Source organism: Esox lucius, chromosome 17, assembly GCF_011004845.1.
Source record: "Esox lucius isolate fEsoLuc1 chromosome 17, fEsoLuc1.pri, whole genome shotgun sequence".
Taxonomy (NCBI): domain Eukaryota; kingdom Metazoa; phylum Chordata; class Actinopteri; order Esociformes; family Esocidae; genus Esox; species Esox lucius.
Window position 1 is genome coordinate 47,713,164 of NC_047585.1, and position 15,546 is coordinate 47,728,709.

General features: G+C 39.5%; 2 protein-coding genes across 11 annotated transcripts in view; one reads left to right on the forward strand and one right to left on the reverse strand.

Moving 5' to 3' along the window:
- The window catches only part of grip2b (glutamate receptor interacting protein 2b), a 399,250-nt gene that overhangs the window by 217,007 nt on the left and 166,697 nt on the right, over positions 1 to 15,546 (forward strand). For all 7 annotated transcript variants that reach the window (XM_034287202.1, XM_029113935.2, XM_029113936.2 and 4 more), the window contains one exon: positions 5,139 to 5,219. In XM_034287202.1, the coding sequence (XP_034143093.1) occupies positions 5,139 to 5,219 (81 nt within the window). The remainder of the gene's footprint in view (positions 1 to 5,138; positions 5,220 to 15,546) is intronic.
- The window catches only part of LOC105006817, an 80,099-nt gene continuing 74,860 nt past the window's right edge, over positions 10,308 to 15,546 (reverse strand). For all 4 annotated transcript variants that reach the window (XM_029113932.2, XM_029113933.2, XM_029113934.2 and 1 more), the window contains one exon: positions 10,308 to 10,746. In XM_029113932.2, the coding sequence (XP_028969765.2) occupies positions 10,730 to 10,746 (17 nt within the window). In that variant the 3' untranslated portion in view covers positions 10,308 to 10,729. The remainder of the gene's footprint in view (positions 10,747 to 15,546) is intronic.

Sequence of the window (15,546 nt, forward strand, 5' to 3'; positions counted from 1 at the left end):
TGCTGGAAATGCATTGTTATTGAGTTAAAAATAGTTTAAAAAAGTCAGGTGGCCGTGTCAAGATGGCAATGTGTTAACTACTTTGAACTAGTTCCATAACCAGAGAACATAGCTGTGTTCTAGCTAATAAGGTGCCATTTCAGACCATGGGTATGTGTAATCGTTCAGCTTTTGTGTTGGTGTTGATGCTAAAAATTTATTGGGTGTGATTAAAGTAGCTACTGCATTTCAATTTTCCGCCAACATGTTTGAGAATTGACATTGAACATTATCAGAAATGATTTTCCACTAAACATGTCCCACAGTCATATAATTAAAACATCCTGCACTACAAAACACTCAACTAATCAAACAATCATATAACCAATACATCCCGTACTACAACAACACTCATATAATCAACACATCCTGCACTACAACAACACTCATATAATCAACACATCCTGCACTACAACAATAATCATATAATCAACACATCCTGCACTACAACAACACTCATATAATCAACACATCCTGCACTACAACAACACTCATATAATCAACACATCCTGCACTACAACAACACTAATATAATCAACACACCCCGCACTACAAAAACTCCTCAACTGTCTCTTAAATGCATTGGTATTAAGCACAATCATTAAACACAAACAGACTCTGTAAGAGTCCAGAAACATTTATAAAATTACAGAGACAGTTTTAACAACAAACAACTAATGGGACATTAAAAGCATTTACATTTCTCTTCAAGCAAAACCTCTAACCCTATTTCTTAATTTAAGTCACATAATAGTTCTAATATTCCATTATGCGGCGTATCAGCATTGCACCTTCTGACCGGCTGCGGTTTTAACCCAACTTCGATGCTCTTAATGTTGAGCTGATTTTGGGAGAACTAGAAAGTTAAGACGAGCATGAAAGAAAATGATGATGCTAAGCTTCCAAAGTTAGGTAACAAGCCTAGCGTCATGGCCAAATCGTCTCATTTGATAGGTGACTAGGAAGAATTTAAGCCCTCCAGCGTATATGGATTAAAGCTGTGCAAAGTCGAGTGTTTCATCAATGCATGCAGAGACTGATACGGCAGAGAGGCTTGGAAGCGGGGCGGGGGGGTGTTGTAGTGGTGGTTAGGCTTGGAGTAGAAATGGGGCAGGCTGGGTAATCTGGGAGCTAAGCTGCGTCAGGAAAAGCGTTCATCAAAACAGTTGTGAAATGCAGGATGTCACTCACTCACACAAAGAATCACAACCATGACCTGAGAGGCATGTCCAGGCACCAGCTCATGTTTCCTTTATCTCACCTCCTGATGCCGAATCACAGGACCTCTATATCACCTCCTGAAGCAGCATCACAGGACCTTTATATCACCTCCTGAGGCAGCATCACAGGATCTTTATATCACCTCCTGAAGCAGCATCGCATGACCTTTATCTCACCTCCTGAAGCAGCATCACAGGACCTTTATCTCACATCCTGAAGTAGCATCACAGGACATTTATATCACCTCCTGAAGCAGCATCACAGGACCTTTATCTCACATCCTGAAGTAGCATCACAGGACATTTATATCACCTCCTGAGCAGGATCACAGGACCTTTATCTCACCTCCTGAGGCAGCATCACAGGACCTTTATATCACCTCCTGAGGCAGCATCACAGGTGCTAAAAAAGGAATAGGGCAGCATTTGGGTCAAAATGAATGCACTGGCAGGTCCTCTGGCACTAGGGTGTTAGCAGACACACCCACCTTATACACTCATCTAAGTTGCATGCAGGTATAACTGCCAGTCAAATGGGAGATCTGTCTGTGTAAAAAAAGGTAGGAAATATGTGGAATAACCAAAGTGCTCAGCAATGTGGACAAGAAAGAGTGGAGAAAATTGACAGTGGAATTGAAATATACCTTACCGGATAAGTGTTTCTCTGAGTTTGTGTGTGTAGATTTATCTAATAGAAGGTGAAATTAACTCAACATCAGGTACAGTTATGGTATTGATGGTAGGCCGCACAGAAGCTCAGATAGACAGTATTAATTCATGGATCCAGTTAAAGGGAAATGAATACTGCGGCATTACATAAATAATGAAAACTCCTGTTCACTGCGCTCCAAATAATGTATTCTAATGTGACACTTCACTTCCCAACACTGATTCAGATGAGGGAATGTGACAGTTCACTTCCCAACACCGATACAGATGATGAGGTTGGATGGTGTGCCTGGGTTGGATGGTGTGTCCAGGTTGGAGGTTATGTCTGGGTTGGATGGTGTGTCCAGGTTGGAGGTTATGTCTGGGTTGGATGGTGTGTCCAGGTTGGAGGTTATGTCTGGGTTGGATGGTGTGTCCAGGTTGGAGGTTATGTCTGGGTTGGATGGTGTGTCCAGGTTGGAGGTTATGTCTGGGTTGGATGGTGTGTCCAGGTTGGAGGTTCTGTCTGGGTTGGATGGTGTGCCCAGGTTGGAGGTTATGTATTGGTTGGATGTTGTGTTTGGGTTGGATGGTGTGCCCGGGTTGGAGGTTATGTCTGGGTTGGATGGTGTGTCCAGGTTGGATGGTGTGCCTGGGTTGGATGGTGTGTTTGGGTTGGATGGTGTGTCTGGGTTGGATGGTGCCCAGGTTGGATGGTGCCCAGGTTGGAGGTTATGTTGAGGTTGGATGTTGTGTTTGGGTTGGATGGTGTGCCCAGGTTGGAGGTTATGTCGGGGTTGGATGGTGTGCCTGGTTTGGATGGTGTGTTTGGGTTGGATGGTGCCCAGGTTGGAGGTTATGTCGAGGTTGGATGTTGTGTTTGGGTTGGATGCTGTGCCCAGGTTGGAGGTTATGTCGGGGTTGGATAGTGTGCTCGGGTTAGAGGTTATGTCGGCGTTGGATAGTGTTTTTGGGTTGGGTTGGAGGTTATGTCTGGGTTGGATGTTGTGTTTGGGTTGAAGATTATGTCTGAGTTGGATTTTGTGTTTGGGTTGGATGGTTTGTCCGGGGTTGCAGTTTAGAACATTTACCATCACAGAGATGATGTGAGAGACGAAGATCCCAAACTGTTTAAATTGTGTAAAGTATAATCAATTCAATGGGGTTGATAGTATTTTGAAGGCATGATGGGCCTAGAACAGGGGTGGGCAAAGTAAACACTTCCAATTCTGGCCCAAAAGCTCCACTGCTCTGTCTTTGAAAATTAAGAGCTTACGGTTACGAAACTCAGAAGATGCTACCTTGTTCAAAAAATACAAATGCTGCTTTTTACCTCAAGCGCACGGTTGCATAGTGGTCTTGGATACCAAGGTGGTGTGAGCACCCCTACCTGCTGCATCAAGAATCACACCAACACCCCCAGGGAGAGCTGGAACCTTCCGGAGGCAGCCAGCAGGAAAAAGAGGTGCCGAGATGTCAACTGCCCACACCTTGTCACCCTAAACCACCACCGGGGTCACTGACCAACTACAGATTGCACAGTACATTGACGAGTGAAGGAATAACATTATAAATGCTTAAAAACATTTTAAAATCATTGTTATGAATGAAAAACACAAAGGCTTACTGGTAGGTTTAAATGTTGTAAACATTTCTCGGACAAAGCCCTGTATGTTTACTAGAAACCTTTCCATTATGTATATTTCTATATACATATTTCACTGTACTATAGACATTGAACACTTTTAAGGGCTCTATTTTAGATAATGTTAGATTCTTCATTATTATTGTTGGGTGTCCTGAAATATCTGTGAAGAGGGGAACTGTTAAAAGGTCTGATCACCAAGACAAGCCTTCTTCATACTGTGAAATATTTATTCCTGCACCTTGTCTTGTGTCATGTGTATTATGTTATTCTAGCAATGATTTGATAATTTCCATACATACCTGTATAAGAATTCAGCTGGAGGCAAGAAGTTCATGCTGCAAATGTGTTTTTTTTATTCTTTAGTGATTTTCCAAAGATGTCAGTATTTTCAAAGACTTCACTTTTTCAGTTCACTATGCATTCCATCAAGCCAAATCATTCCCAACTACTAATGCTTACAGATTGGGTATACCAGGCCTGAATGCAGTCTACCTAACCTAATTCAAATAGAGAAGTCCAGTTAGAAGCCCCATCCTGTGCCTGGGACAAGCACAACAACTTGTAATCTATGAGTTTATGGATCTTGAATTCTCTTGAAACATACGTTGCTGTCTGAAAAGATGTGCAATTACTGTTTTTTAATGTTAACCATGAAATCTTTATTTAATCTGAACTAGTATTTTTTTATCTGATGTGTAACAGGTTTATATTTGCCAATTCCATAGACGAAATAATGCATGTAGTGAAAAAGTAACTTGTGTATGTACAAAAATAAGTGAACCCCAAGTTGCATTGGTTAAATCAAGTAGGTAAGTAGAATCAGGTGGGTGAATAATTGGGTACCAAAGGAACCAATCAAAGGAGGGATCTTTAGGAAAGTGTTTGTGCAGGACTCTGGTAAATAGAAATAAGAAACATATATCTCAGAGGACATCAGGTGTGAGTGCCTGAGAAGGTTGTACAACCATCTCAAAAAGATTTGAGCACCAGTCCACTGTGAGGTTTTTGTTTGTGTCCGATATTTGCAATGTCTTTATTACAAACTGGGGTTTAGAAAAAAGTGTGTTTTAATACAATCTACAAAAATAATGAATCTCCATAGGGTTCAGATACTTCCAAGCAGCACTTTATGTCATTGTCTGATCTTTAACCCCTGGAGAAACTGGCCCCTGTTGCACAATGCCAGACTCACTGGTGGCAACTCATCCTGGCCTTACCACAGTTCACTCTTCAATATCAGTCTACCCACCAGAACGCTGTCTTTTCACTTCTATGCTGACCATGACTGAAACGAACTGTTGTTGTCAGCAGCTGAATTTACTGCACAGTAAAAAGTAAACTTTCAAAATTGAGTTTTTATGGGGCTTCTAAAACTGAAATCTGTTTCTTGAGGTGAGGCATTTTTGAAGGACCATTTCAAAGTTTTGCTCAAATAACTCATAAAGGTTCCCACACAGTTTACATGTTTAACCTTTATTCTTAAGTAAGACCAGACCAAGAGTAACTTCCCAAACAACTCATTAGTTTACTATATAGGGAATGGGGTGTGATTTGAGCCCTGTTTTCTGTCCCCTTCCTTCCAGATGATGGTCCTTACTCTAAAGGGAACAAGGACTCTCAAGGCACAGAAAATCCCCTGACCACCAGGAGGCAGAGTATTCCAGGTACATTTACATCCGCTCTGGCTGCTCACCTCAGCACTCTCTCTGGTGTCATCAGCTGTGTTTACACACTTTGTCCACAAATAGTTTTTTTGACTAATCAGATCAGCACCAACAAAGATTTGATGTGAAAAGTTTTTATATGGTTGGTCAAGACATTTGTGAAAAGATATAATTCTCATTGGGCTGCATGTCTGAAACGTTTGTCTTTGCTTCTCCATAGCTGAATATTCCAGTTTCTTTCTTTGTAGCTCTCTGCATCTCCTAGGGCTCTGCATTTCTCATACATCTCCTGGTCATATTCTCTGGCTACATGCAGATGCTGCATTGAAATGCTCTAATCTTACTGTTGCAGATATGTTTTGGCACAGCAACCAATTTAACATGTATTCAAGTTCCAAGACAAATTCCACACCTGTTTTGACCTAAACAAAAACATCTCAAAAACATCTGTTTTGACCTAAACAAAAACATCTCAACCCCTAAAAAATTCTAATCCACATAACACTTCCCCTGTCCTTTTGTTTGGGGATTAATTGGAATAGTGTTTATTTAACTGGCTCAAATTAAGATATGGCATCTGTAGTTCATCAGTATTAATTGTTTATTTTTCTCTGGCTCTCCATTGCTCTTGCACTTCTGTGTTCTCTCTTTCTCTCAGCGTCTCCATAACTCACAGCTCATTTTAATTATCTCTCAGCCTTTCCATTACTTTCTTACAGTTCTCTCCTCTTTTTTCATTCACCCTCCACTGCTTCGCCGAGCTCTCAGCACTTTGATTCCTAATGTCTTTAATTCCTAGTGTCTTTGGTTCCTAGTATTTTTGGTTCCTAGTTTCTTTGGCTCCCCGTGTCTTTGGTTCCTAATGTCTTTGATTCATAGTGTCTTTGGTTCCTAGTATTTTTGGTTCCTAGTTTTTTGGCTCCCAGTATCTTTGGTTCCTAGTTTCTTTGGCTCCCAGTGTCTTTGATTCCTAGTGTCTTTGACTCCCAGTGTCTTTGATTCCTAGTGTCTTTGATTCCTAGTGTCTTTGACTCCCAGTGTCTTTGACTCCCAGTGTCTTTGGTTCCTAGTATTTTTGGCTCCCAGTGTCTTTGGTTCCTTGTATTTTTGGTTCCCAGTGTCTTTGACTCCCAGTGTCTTTGGTTCCTAGTATTTTTGGCTCCTAGTTTCTTTGGTTCCTAATGTCTTTGATTCCTAGTGTCTTTGGCTCCCAGTGTCTTTGATTCCTAGTGTCTTTGGCTCCCAGTGTCTTTGATTCCTAGTGTCTTTGGCTCCCAGTGTCTTTGATTCCTAGTGTCTTTGGCTCCCAGTGTCTTTGATTCCTAGTGTCTTTGGCTCCCAGTGTCTTTGACTCCCAGTGTCTTTGGTTCAAAGTATTTTTGGCTCCCAGTGTCTTCAGTTCCTATTGTTTCTTGTTCCTATTGTGTCTGGGTTTCCTCTCTGAGCCTCTATAGCTCACAACTTTCTGTCTCTGGTCTTTCTGGTATCTGAATCTCTTGCTCAAAATGTCTCATTATTGTCTCTCTCTGGTTTGCTACTTTTCAGCTGTGCTGTTCACATCTCTCATGTACTTCTCTTTGACTCTTTGACTCTCAGTAGATTAAAGCTCTCTTGTTCCTCTCTCTGGCTTTCTCTCTTTTTCTCCTTCTCTTTTCTGTCTTTTTCTCCTCGTCCTCTCTGTCCTGTTTAAACTCACCCCACCCTTTCCATTCTCACCCCTACCTAGTTGTAATAGCTTGATTCTGCCTCGAAGAGAACACACTCAAATGTACACTGTGATGCCCAGCTCTCCTGCCATCAGAGAGCACTTCATATCACTTTCCTTTCTCTCTCCTCCTTTGGATATTTCAGCAGGTTTTCTGTCAGGCTTTTATCGGCCCCCACTGGTTTTGCCTAATGACTTTTAACTAAAGCATGTCTATTATGATGATGGGGAGTTTGTATTCTGTAACTCACACATTCATTGTACTTGATGCTTAAATTGTCTGTGTGTGTTGCTAAGTAGTATGAGATTATTTCCATAATTTCCTTGATGTATAACAACAAACATTTAGAACATTTAAACAGGAGACAGTGCTTATTTCTTTACAAAAATCTGCAGTTTTACTCTCATACTAAGATTAATTTTATTACTTCATGTGTGAAGAAACATAGTGTTCAAAGTTTTGAGTTGTAATGCCTTCCCCTACACTAAGCACCACCTCTCAATTCAACACAGTATTTCATCTAATGTTTAGTATTTCAGCATGCTTTAAGACTGTATCCCTAGGCTAAATGTGAAGCGGTGTAATTGATGAGTTAATTTTTACTTAAAACCATGCAGAACATTCTGTAGCTCCTTAGCTTACGCTAAGGGTGACTTAACAATGATTTGATACTGTTAAAATGTGAATAATCCAGAGTGTATGTACAGTATATAAGAGTGGTGGTGTGGGTATGGGACAGTGTTCAATCATGATTGCTGCAGGAAATATCTGACACATTTGGTACAAAATGTAAAGTTAACAGGTACCAGTTAGGTGTCCTAAAGGCCTCCGGTGCTTCCATCAAAATTATGCTTATTCAAAGTAACAATTATATAAAATAATAAAATACAAAAGGATTATGGACTCCAAGTACCAGCAGATATTAAATCAAAGCCTGACTGCCTCTGGGCCGTGGTTGGATCTTGGTTAAACTGGGCCGTGGTTGGATCTTGGTTAAACTGGGCCGTGGTTGGATCTTGGTTAAACTGGGCCGTGGTTGGATCTTGGTTAAACTGGGCCGTGGTTGGATCTTCCAGCAGGACAATGATCCAAGGCAAACATCAAAATCAATACAATTGATTGATTATTGGTCATATTAACGTAATTGCCCAGAATATATTTTTCCCACTATAATGCGTATATCATATAGCATACAATACCATTGTGTTAACTTATTATTTTCAACATAGTTGAAAGAATCCTTAGTCTTAAAGGTCCGGTTGTTGGATACCTGAACGTCTTGATTGTTCAGTTCCCCCTGCATCTGATAAGTGGAAATACTCATCACGGTCCTGTACATATTGTCTAAAATATTTAAACTACTGATCGCATTTGCTTAAACCACTGAACTGAATACAACAAATAGGTTTAACAATTACTTTGATGGTTATAGCTTCAAAATGCCTATTACCACCACACAGACTGTGAAGTGGATGACATGAAGAGACTAATCATCAGAATATAAAATGTTTCTTACAGAGGTAAAAAGGACATATTTCAATAATACATTTTAAGAAACAAAACAAAGTCAACAAATGTCATGAATGAATGATGAGACAGTGCCGTTCATATTGAAATGTTACCTTTGATCTTTCTTTTCAGCCATTCAATACTCCTCTTTGACTGGTATTTCTTTTTTGTCAGATTGTTGTACATAGTCTGTACCATTGTCTCTGAATAGTAATGCTTTATAGTTGATTAAAGAAACAGTGAAAAAAGTAATCAATGATTATGTCTGTGATGATAAATACTTTTGTGAAAACATACCAACATTAGACACTTAGGCCTATGATCACAGCCACTAGGAAAATATACTGATGGATAACAAATTTATGGAATTAATGGAAAATTGTCTCAGTAAGGTTTTGGGCCACAGCCGACAGAACAATTTCAATGTATCTTGTCATAGATTCTACGAGTCTCCAGAAATCCACTCGAGGGATGGAACACGATTCTTCCAAAAGATATTCCCTAATTTGGTGTTTTTATGATCGTGGTGGAGAGTGCTGTCTAACACATCAGTCACAATCTCCCACTGGTGTTCAACTATGTTGAGGTCTGGTGACTGAGAAGACCATAGCACTATTGCCGGACTGCGTAAGCGGAGCTGGCCAAGAACACCTAATGTCTCTTACTGACTGACTGATTGACTGACTACCCCTTTTTAAATAGCATAGTGGTTAGAGAAACAGACAGCCATGTGGGTGACCAGATAATAATAAATATTATAATATAATAATAACATTGTTTAAGAATATATTGCGACTATATCTGGTGCATTTTCAAAGTATGCATCTGTGCATACTTTTTGGGTCAGGATAGGCAAACATTTTGCTGGCTACAACCTACAGTAGCTATGTTATAGGAAGACCAAAATAAAACTGTTTACGGTTATTTTGCGACTATTTCTCGTTGAGTTTTGAAGTACACATTTGGGCATCCTTTTTAGGCTAATACAAAGCAAAACTCCTTGTGCAGTAAAATAGGAGGGTTTCCGTGATTCTTTCGTCCTTTCACTTGATGATAAAGTCAGTTGTTGTCACCTACAACTCCGGAAAAAAATAAGAGACCACTGCACTAAGAGACCACTTTTTCTTTCCTTTCCAAAAAAGTCGATAAGGAAGGTTTTGAGTGAGGAACAGAAGGGTTAAAATTAAGAAACCCATGCTAATTGAATACTTCTGGAAAGGAAAGAAAAAGGTGCAGTGGTCTTAATTTTCTCCAGAGCTGTATATTTATAGTTATTGTATCAATGTCATTCACAAATTAAAGGAAAATGATGCTATTTGTGTTGGAAGTAAACTTATTTAGAAACGTTAGTCATCTACAGTAAACTATTTCTAATTTAATGTGCTGAATGTAGCGTAGAGACCCTGTTTAACCTGTTGCTGGTTTGGATGTTAGCCAATGTAGAGAACTAGATTCAAGGTTCATGGGGTTTTGACTAATTGGTTTGACAATGCAGAAGTAAACCGACACTACAGCTGCACACAGCTTCGTGGCGTAGTGGTTAAAGACAGCCTCTCACATGGGAGACCTCAGTTCGAATCCAGTGAGGGCAACATCATTCATCCCTTTTAACTGGGCTCGCCTGGTTCCTTTTCTTGTTTTTGTACTCATCCACCATTCAGTGACCCCTCATATCCTGCTGATGGGGGCATTGTCATCCTGTCTTAATTATTGTCCTAACTTTGCAGGTGGCTGTTTTTAGGCATGTAGCCAGTTATAATAGCCATTACTATATCACACTGTCATAGAGTTGGTGAGGTCTATTGTCCTTGTAGACTCCATGTTAGATGAACTAACAGAAAAATTATGTACTTAACAAGGAAATGTTTTTGGTTTAGGTAGAGTTATTTATTGAATAATCAGGGAGAACACAATGTTTATTAAAGTAATTGTGTGCTGATGAGGCAGATTGTGTTGGTAGCATTGCTACTCAGATTTATTCATATTGAAAAGAAAAGTCAGTATAAAAGTAAACTAAGATACTAAACAGTATAAAACTCAAGGAGAATTCTGTGTCATTATTTTATAACTGTAAAATATAATGGTAATACCTCACAGCTGATCATTAGTTTATACATGCAATGTATAGTGGTCATTTCTATATTTAAATAAAGGTAGCTACCAACAAACACTGCAACTTATCAGATCATAATCAATATAGTTACTAGAATACAGTGTTACACGTGTTTGTTTGACATGTGACATCCCCCTCTGTTCAGTTTATCTGATGATCGTCCTGTTCTCCCCTTCATATGTTTACAGCATAGGTTTACCTGTAGAAACAACACATATAATCAAAGAAACATAACAAATATAGAGTACTCTGCAAATTCTAAAGCTCCTGAAAGTCGAATTAGAACATTTATTTGGGTAGTAGGTTTTAATAAAAAAAAGAAACATCCATAATATATATATTTTTACTTATTTCTTACTATCCAAATAAATGACTTTAATTTGACTTTCAAGTGCCTAAGAATTTGCACAGTACTGCAGTAGATATAAAAAGTCTACACACCTCTGTTAAAATGCCAGGTTCTTGTGATGTAAAAGAATGAGACAAAGAGAAATCATGTCAGAACTTTTTCCATTTTTAATGTGACCTATAACATGAACAATTCAATTGAAAAACAACCCAAATTCTTTGAGGTGGAAAAATGTAAAACTCACAATAACCTGGTTGCATAAGTGTGCACACCCTTAAACTAATATTTTGTTGAAGCACCTTTTGATTTGATTACAGCACTCAGTCTATTTGGGTAGGAGTCTATTAGCATGGCACATCTTGACGTGGCAATATTTTCCTTCTTTGAAAAAGCACTCCAAATCTGTCAGATTGCAAGGACATCTCCTGTGCACAGCCCTCTCCAGATCACCCCACAGATGTTCAATTGGATCCAGGTCTGGACTCTGGCTGGGCAATTCCAAAACATAATCTTCTTCTGGTGAAGCCATGCTTTAGTGGATTTGGATGTGTGCTTTGGGTCGTTGTCGTGCTGAAAGATGAACTTCATCTTCAGCTTTCTAATGGACGCCTGAAGGTTTTGTGCCAAAATTGCCTGGTATTTGGAACTCCACCCTGACTAAGCCCTGGTTCCAGCTGAAGAAAAAAAGCCCCAAAGCATGATGCTGCCACCACCATGCTTCACTGTGGGTATGGTTTTCTTTGGGTGATGTGCAGTGTTGTTTTTGCGCCAAACATACCTTTTGCAATTATGGCCAAAAAGTTAAACCTTGGTTTAATCAGATCATAACACATTTTCCTATGTGCTTTTGGAAGACTTTACATTTGTTTTTGCAAACTTCAGCCAGGCTTCAATGTTTTTCTTTGTAAGAAAAGGCTTCCATCTTGCCACCCTACCCCATAACCCATTCATATGAAGAATATGGGAGATTGTTACTTGCCAGAAATTCCTGCAGTTGCTTTAATGTTGCTATAGGCCTGTTGGAAGCCTCACTGACCAGTTTTCTTCTCGTCTTTTCATACATTTTGGAGGGATGTCCAGTTCTTGGTAATGTCTCTGTTGTGCCATATTTTCTCCACTTGATGATGACTATCTTCACTGTGTTCCATAGTATATCTAATACTTTGGAAATTATTTTGTACCCTCTCTGCGGACCATGGCTTTTGCTCTGAGATGCAACTAAGAAAATGTCAAGAAAATCATACTAGAACAGCTGAACTTTATTTGTGATTAATCACAGTCACTTTAAATGATGGCAGGTGTTTAATGACTTCTATTTAATATTTAGTTTGAATGTGATTGGTCAATTCTGAACACAGCCACATCCCCAGTTATAAGAGGGTGTGCACACTTATGCAACCAGGTTATTGTAAAGTTTTTATTTTTCATTTTTCCCCCTCGGAGATATCAGTTTGTTTTTCAATGGAATTGTTCACATTATAGGTTACATTAAAAGTGGAAAAAGTTTTGACATGATATATCTTTGTCTCATTCTTTTACATCACAAAAACCTGGCATTTTAACAGGGGTGTGTAGACTTTTTATATCCACTGTATATGCTAATGCTAATTAGTAATCCTTCAACCTATTATCACACACAAACACATTGTTAAGAAACTTTGGAGAGTAACAATTGAATTACTTTGATCATAATTTTTCCCTGAACCTAACCCTAAATGTACCCATAACGTTTTACAGAAATTCTAATTCTGATGCAAAACATAAATCCTAAGAGAACAATACACTTTTTTCAGTGGGAAACCTTCCCCAAGTATTACGTTTTCCTGTTTAACCACATGTGGGGATATACCGTGCTGATTTATTAAAATACCTCATGTGCTGTACATCTCACGTAAGTCATGAGATATTCAAAACATTTATCCAGTGCTTTGTAGAAATGCCTTTGGCAGCTTTCACAACTCAGTTTCACAATTGATTAATCTTAATATTTCTCTACCAGCTATGGACATCTGAATTTCTTTCATTCTTCCTTAAAATGTCTGTCAAATTCAATCAGTGAACTGCAATAGGGCTTAGACTTGGGTTTGCTGTGGCCATGGATAATTCAAGACTTGGGTGTGTATTCATGCTGAAAGATTAATATTTGCCCCAATCGGAGGACCTGTGTGATCTGGATCAAGTTTTCGTCAAGGACCAGTCTGTATTTTGCACCATTCATCCTTCCTTAATCCTTTCCTGCTACGGAGAAGTATCCCCATAGCATGATTCTCCCACCATCGTGCTTCACCATAGAAACAGTTTTCCCAGGTGTTGAAAGGTAACTTGTTTTCACACAGATGTAGCGCATGGCATTCAGGTCTAATAGTTCAATTTTGATCTTTTCAGACCACATAATATTCTTTCTCATGCTCTCAATGTCATTTTGCTAACTCTAGGCAACATGTCGTATTTCTTTTACTCAGTTGCGGCTACCATCTAACCACTTTACCATCAGGCCAGATTGATGAGCTGTTGCAGTGATGGTTGTCCTTCTGGCATGTTCTCATAACCCTTCAGAGAAACTCTGAAGGTTTGTTAGAGTGGCCATTGGGTACTTGGTCATGTCTCTGACCAAGGTCTTTCTTGCCCTGTTACTTATTTTGGCAGAACAGACAGTTCTAGGAAGAGTCTTGGTTCTTGAAACGTTTTTTTCCATAACGGTAAAGCCGACTGTACTGCTGGGAAATTTCGGTGCCTTATAACCTTCCCAGGAGCCTAGACTCTATGTCAGAGGTCTACAAGACGTCATAGCTTAGTTTTTGCTTTCACATGCATTGTGAATTATGGGACCTTAAACGGACAGGTGTGTGCCTTTCTAAATCATGTCCAATCAATTTAATTTCCCACTGGTGGACTCGAATTCATTTTTATAAACATCTAAAAGATAATCAAAGGACTCAGGATGCATCTGGCCTCAATTTGGCACATCAAAATACTTAAGTATACTTAAGATACTTAAGAAATTTCAGTTATTCTGAGGAACCTGAAAGTTGAACTGAAGTCATTTGAAGTCTTCATTTAAAAATAAAACAAAAATAATGAATCAATTATATATACACTCACCTAAAGGATTATTAGGAACACCATACTAATACTGTGTTTGACCCCCTTTCGCCTTCAGAACTGCCTTAATTCTACGTGGCATTGATTCAACAAGGTGCTGAAAGCATTCTTTAGAAATGTTGGCCCATATTGATAGGATAGCATCTTGCAGTTGATGGAGATTTGTGGGATGCACATCCAGGGCACCAAGCTCCTGTTCCACCACATCCCAAAGATGCTCTATTGGGTTGAGAACTGGTGACTGTGGGGGCCATTTCAGTACAGTGAACTCATTGTCATGTTCAAGAAACCAATTTGAAATGATTCGAGCTTTGTGACATGGTGCATTATCCTGCTGGAAATAGCCATCAGAGGATGGGTACATGCAAGCGTGCCGCACAAGCCCTGAAAAGCCAAAACGTCTCGATCGCCCCCTGGTGAGTGGTCCCAGTATAGGTCATAAACCCCGCCCTCCCAATGTTATTCAATGGGACGCGAGACCAACTAAACAATTAAATTACCTTTCAAATATCTTTTTTCCGAAGCTGGTTTCTGTCATTTACTGTAGTTTGTATAACGCTAATGTAAATTCAAGAGTTTGTTTTTAAAATAAGTTGGTTTTTAGTTAGTTATTTAATGCTCTAAAAACGTTGGTGTGACGTCGTGATTCACAGCTGTGATTGACAGCTATCTGAGCCGAGGAGCCACTGAATCTTCGGAGGACTGAGGAGATTGGAACTTTACATTTAATCTCTAAATTTCTATAATTGATATAATTTCACACGGACATAATGGGTTGTTCTGCAGTACATTGTGCTAACCGATCTGGCATTTCCAATCGATCTTTGAAATTTTTTTGGTAAGTTAAATTTATAAGCTATTTAATTAGTAAATAAATGTAATGGGCTAGCTAACGTTAGCTAAAAGACAACAAGCCTCGTTAATAGCCATGTTAATAGCTAGCAGGTGATCGTTAGCCAGAAGTTACCAATTATTTTTGTATTAGGCCTATTCTAAATTAAGGTTAAACATGATGTAAGTTAGGCTATAACATATCTAGGCATATTAACAAGCAAAGGTTGTACTGTACTTGGACTTGCGATTGATTACGGTATGCGCATTCTGCAAGGGAGAGTGAGGGGGGGCACAGGGGTGGGGCCGTTGATTTTGCGGCTTTACAGCTTTACTTCCTGCTCGCTACTGCACATAACTACTGCGCAGAACTGGTCCCAAGATCGCTATCTGCGCAGACGCAAGTCCAAGATGTCAGCGCCGTATCGGGACACTGGCGGCTTCAGTTTTCACCAATGGAAAAGAGCGCAAGGGTGTCGTACATTTTTTTTTACAGTCTATGGGTACATGGTTGTCATAGAGAGATAGACATGATCAGAAACAATGCTCAGGTAGGCCGTGGCATTTAAACCATGCCCAATTGGCACTAAGGGGCCTAAAGTGTGCCAAGAAAACATCCCCCACACCATTACACCACCAGCCTGCACAGTGGTAACAAGGCATGATGGATCCATGTTCTCATTCTGTTTACGCCAAATTATGTCTCAACAGAAATCC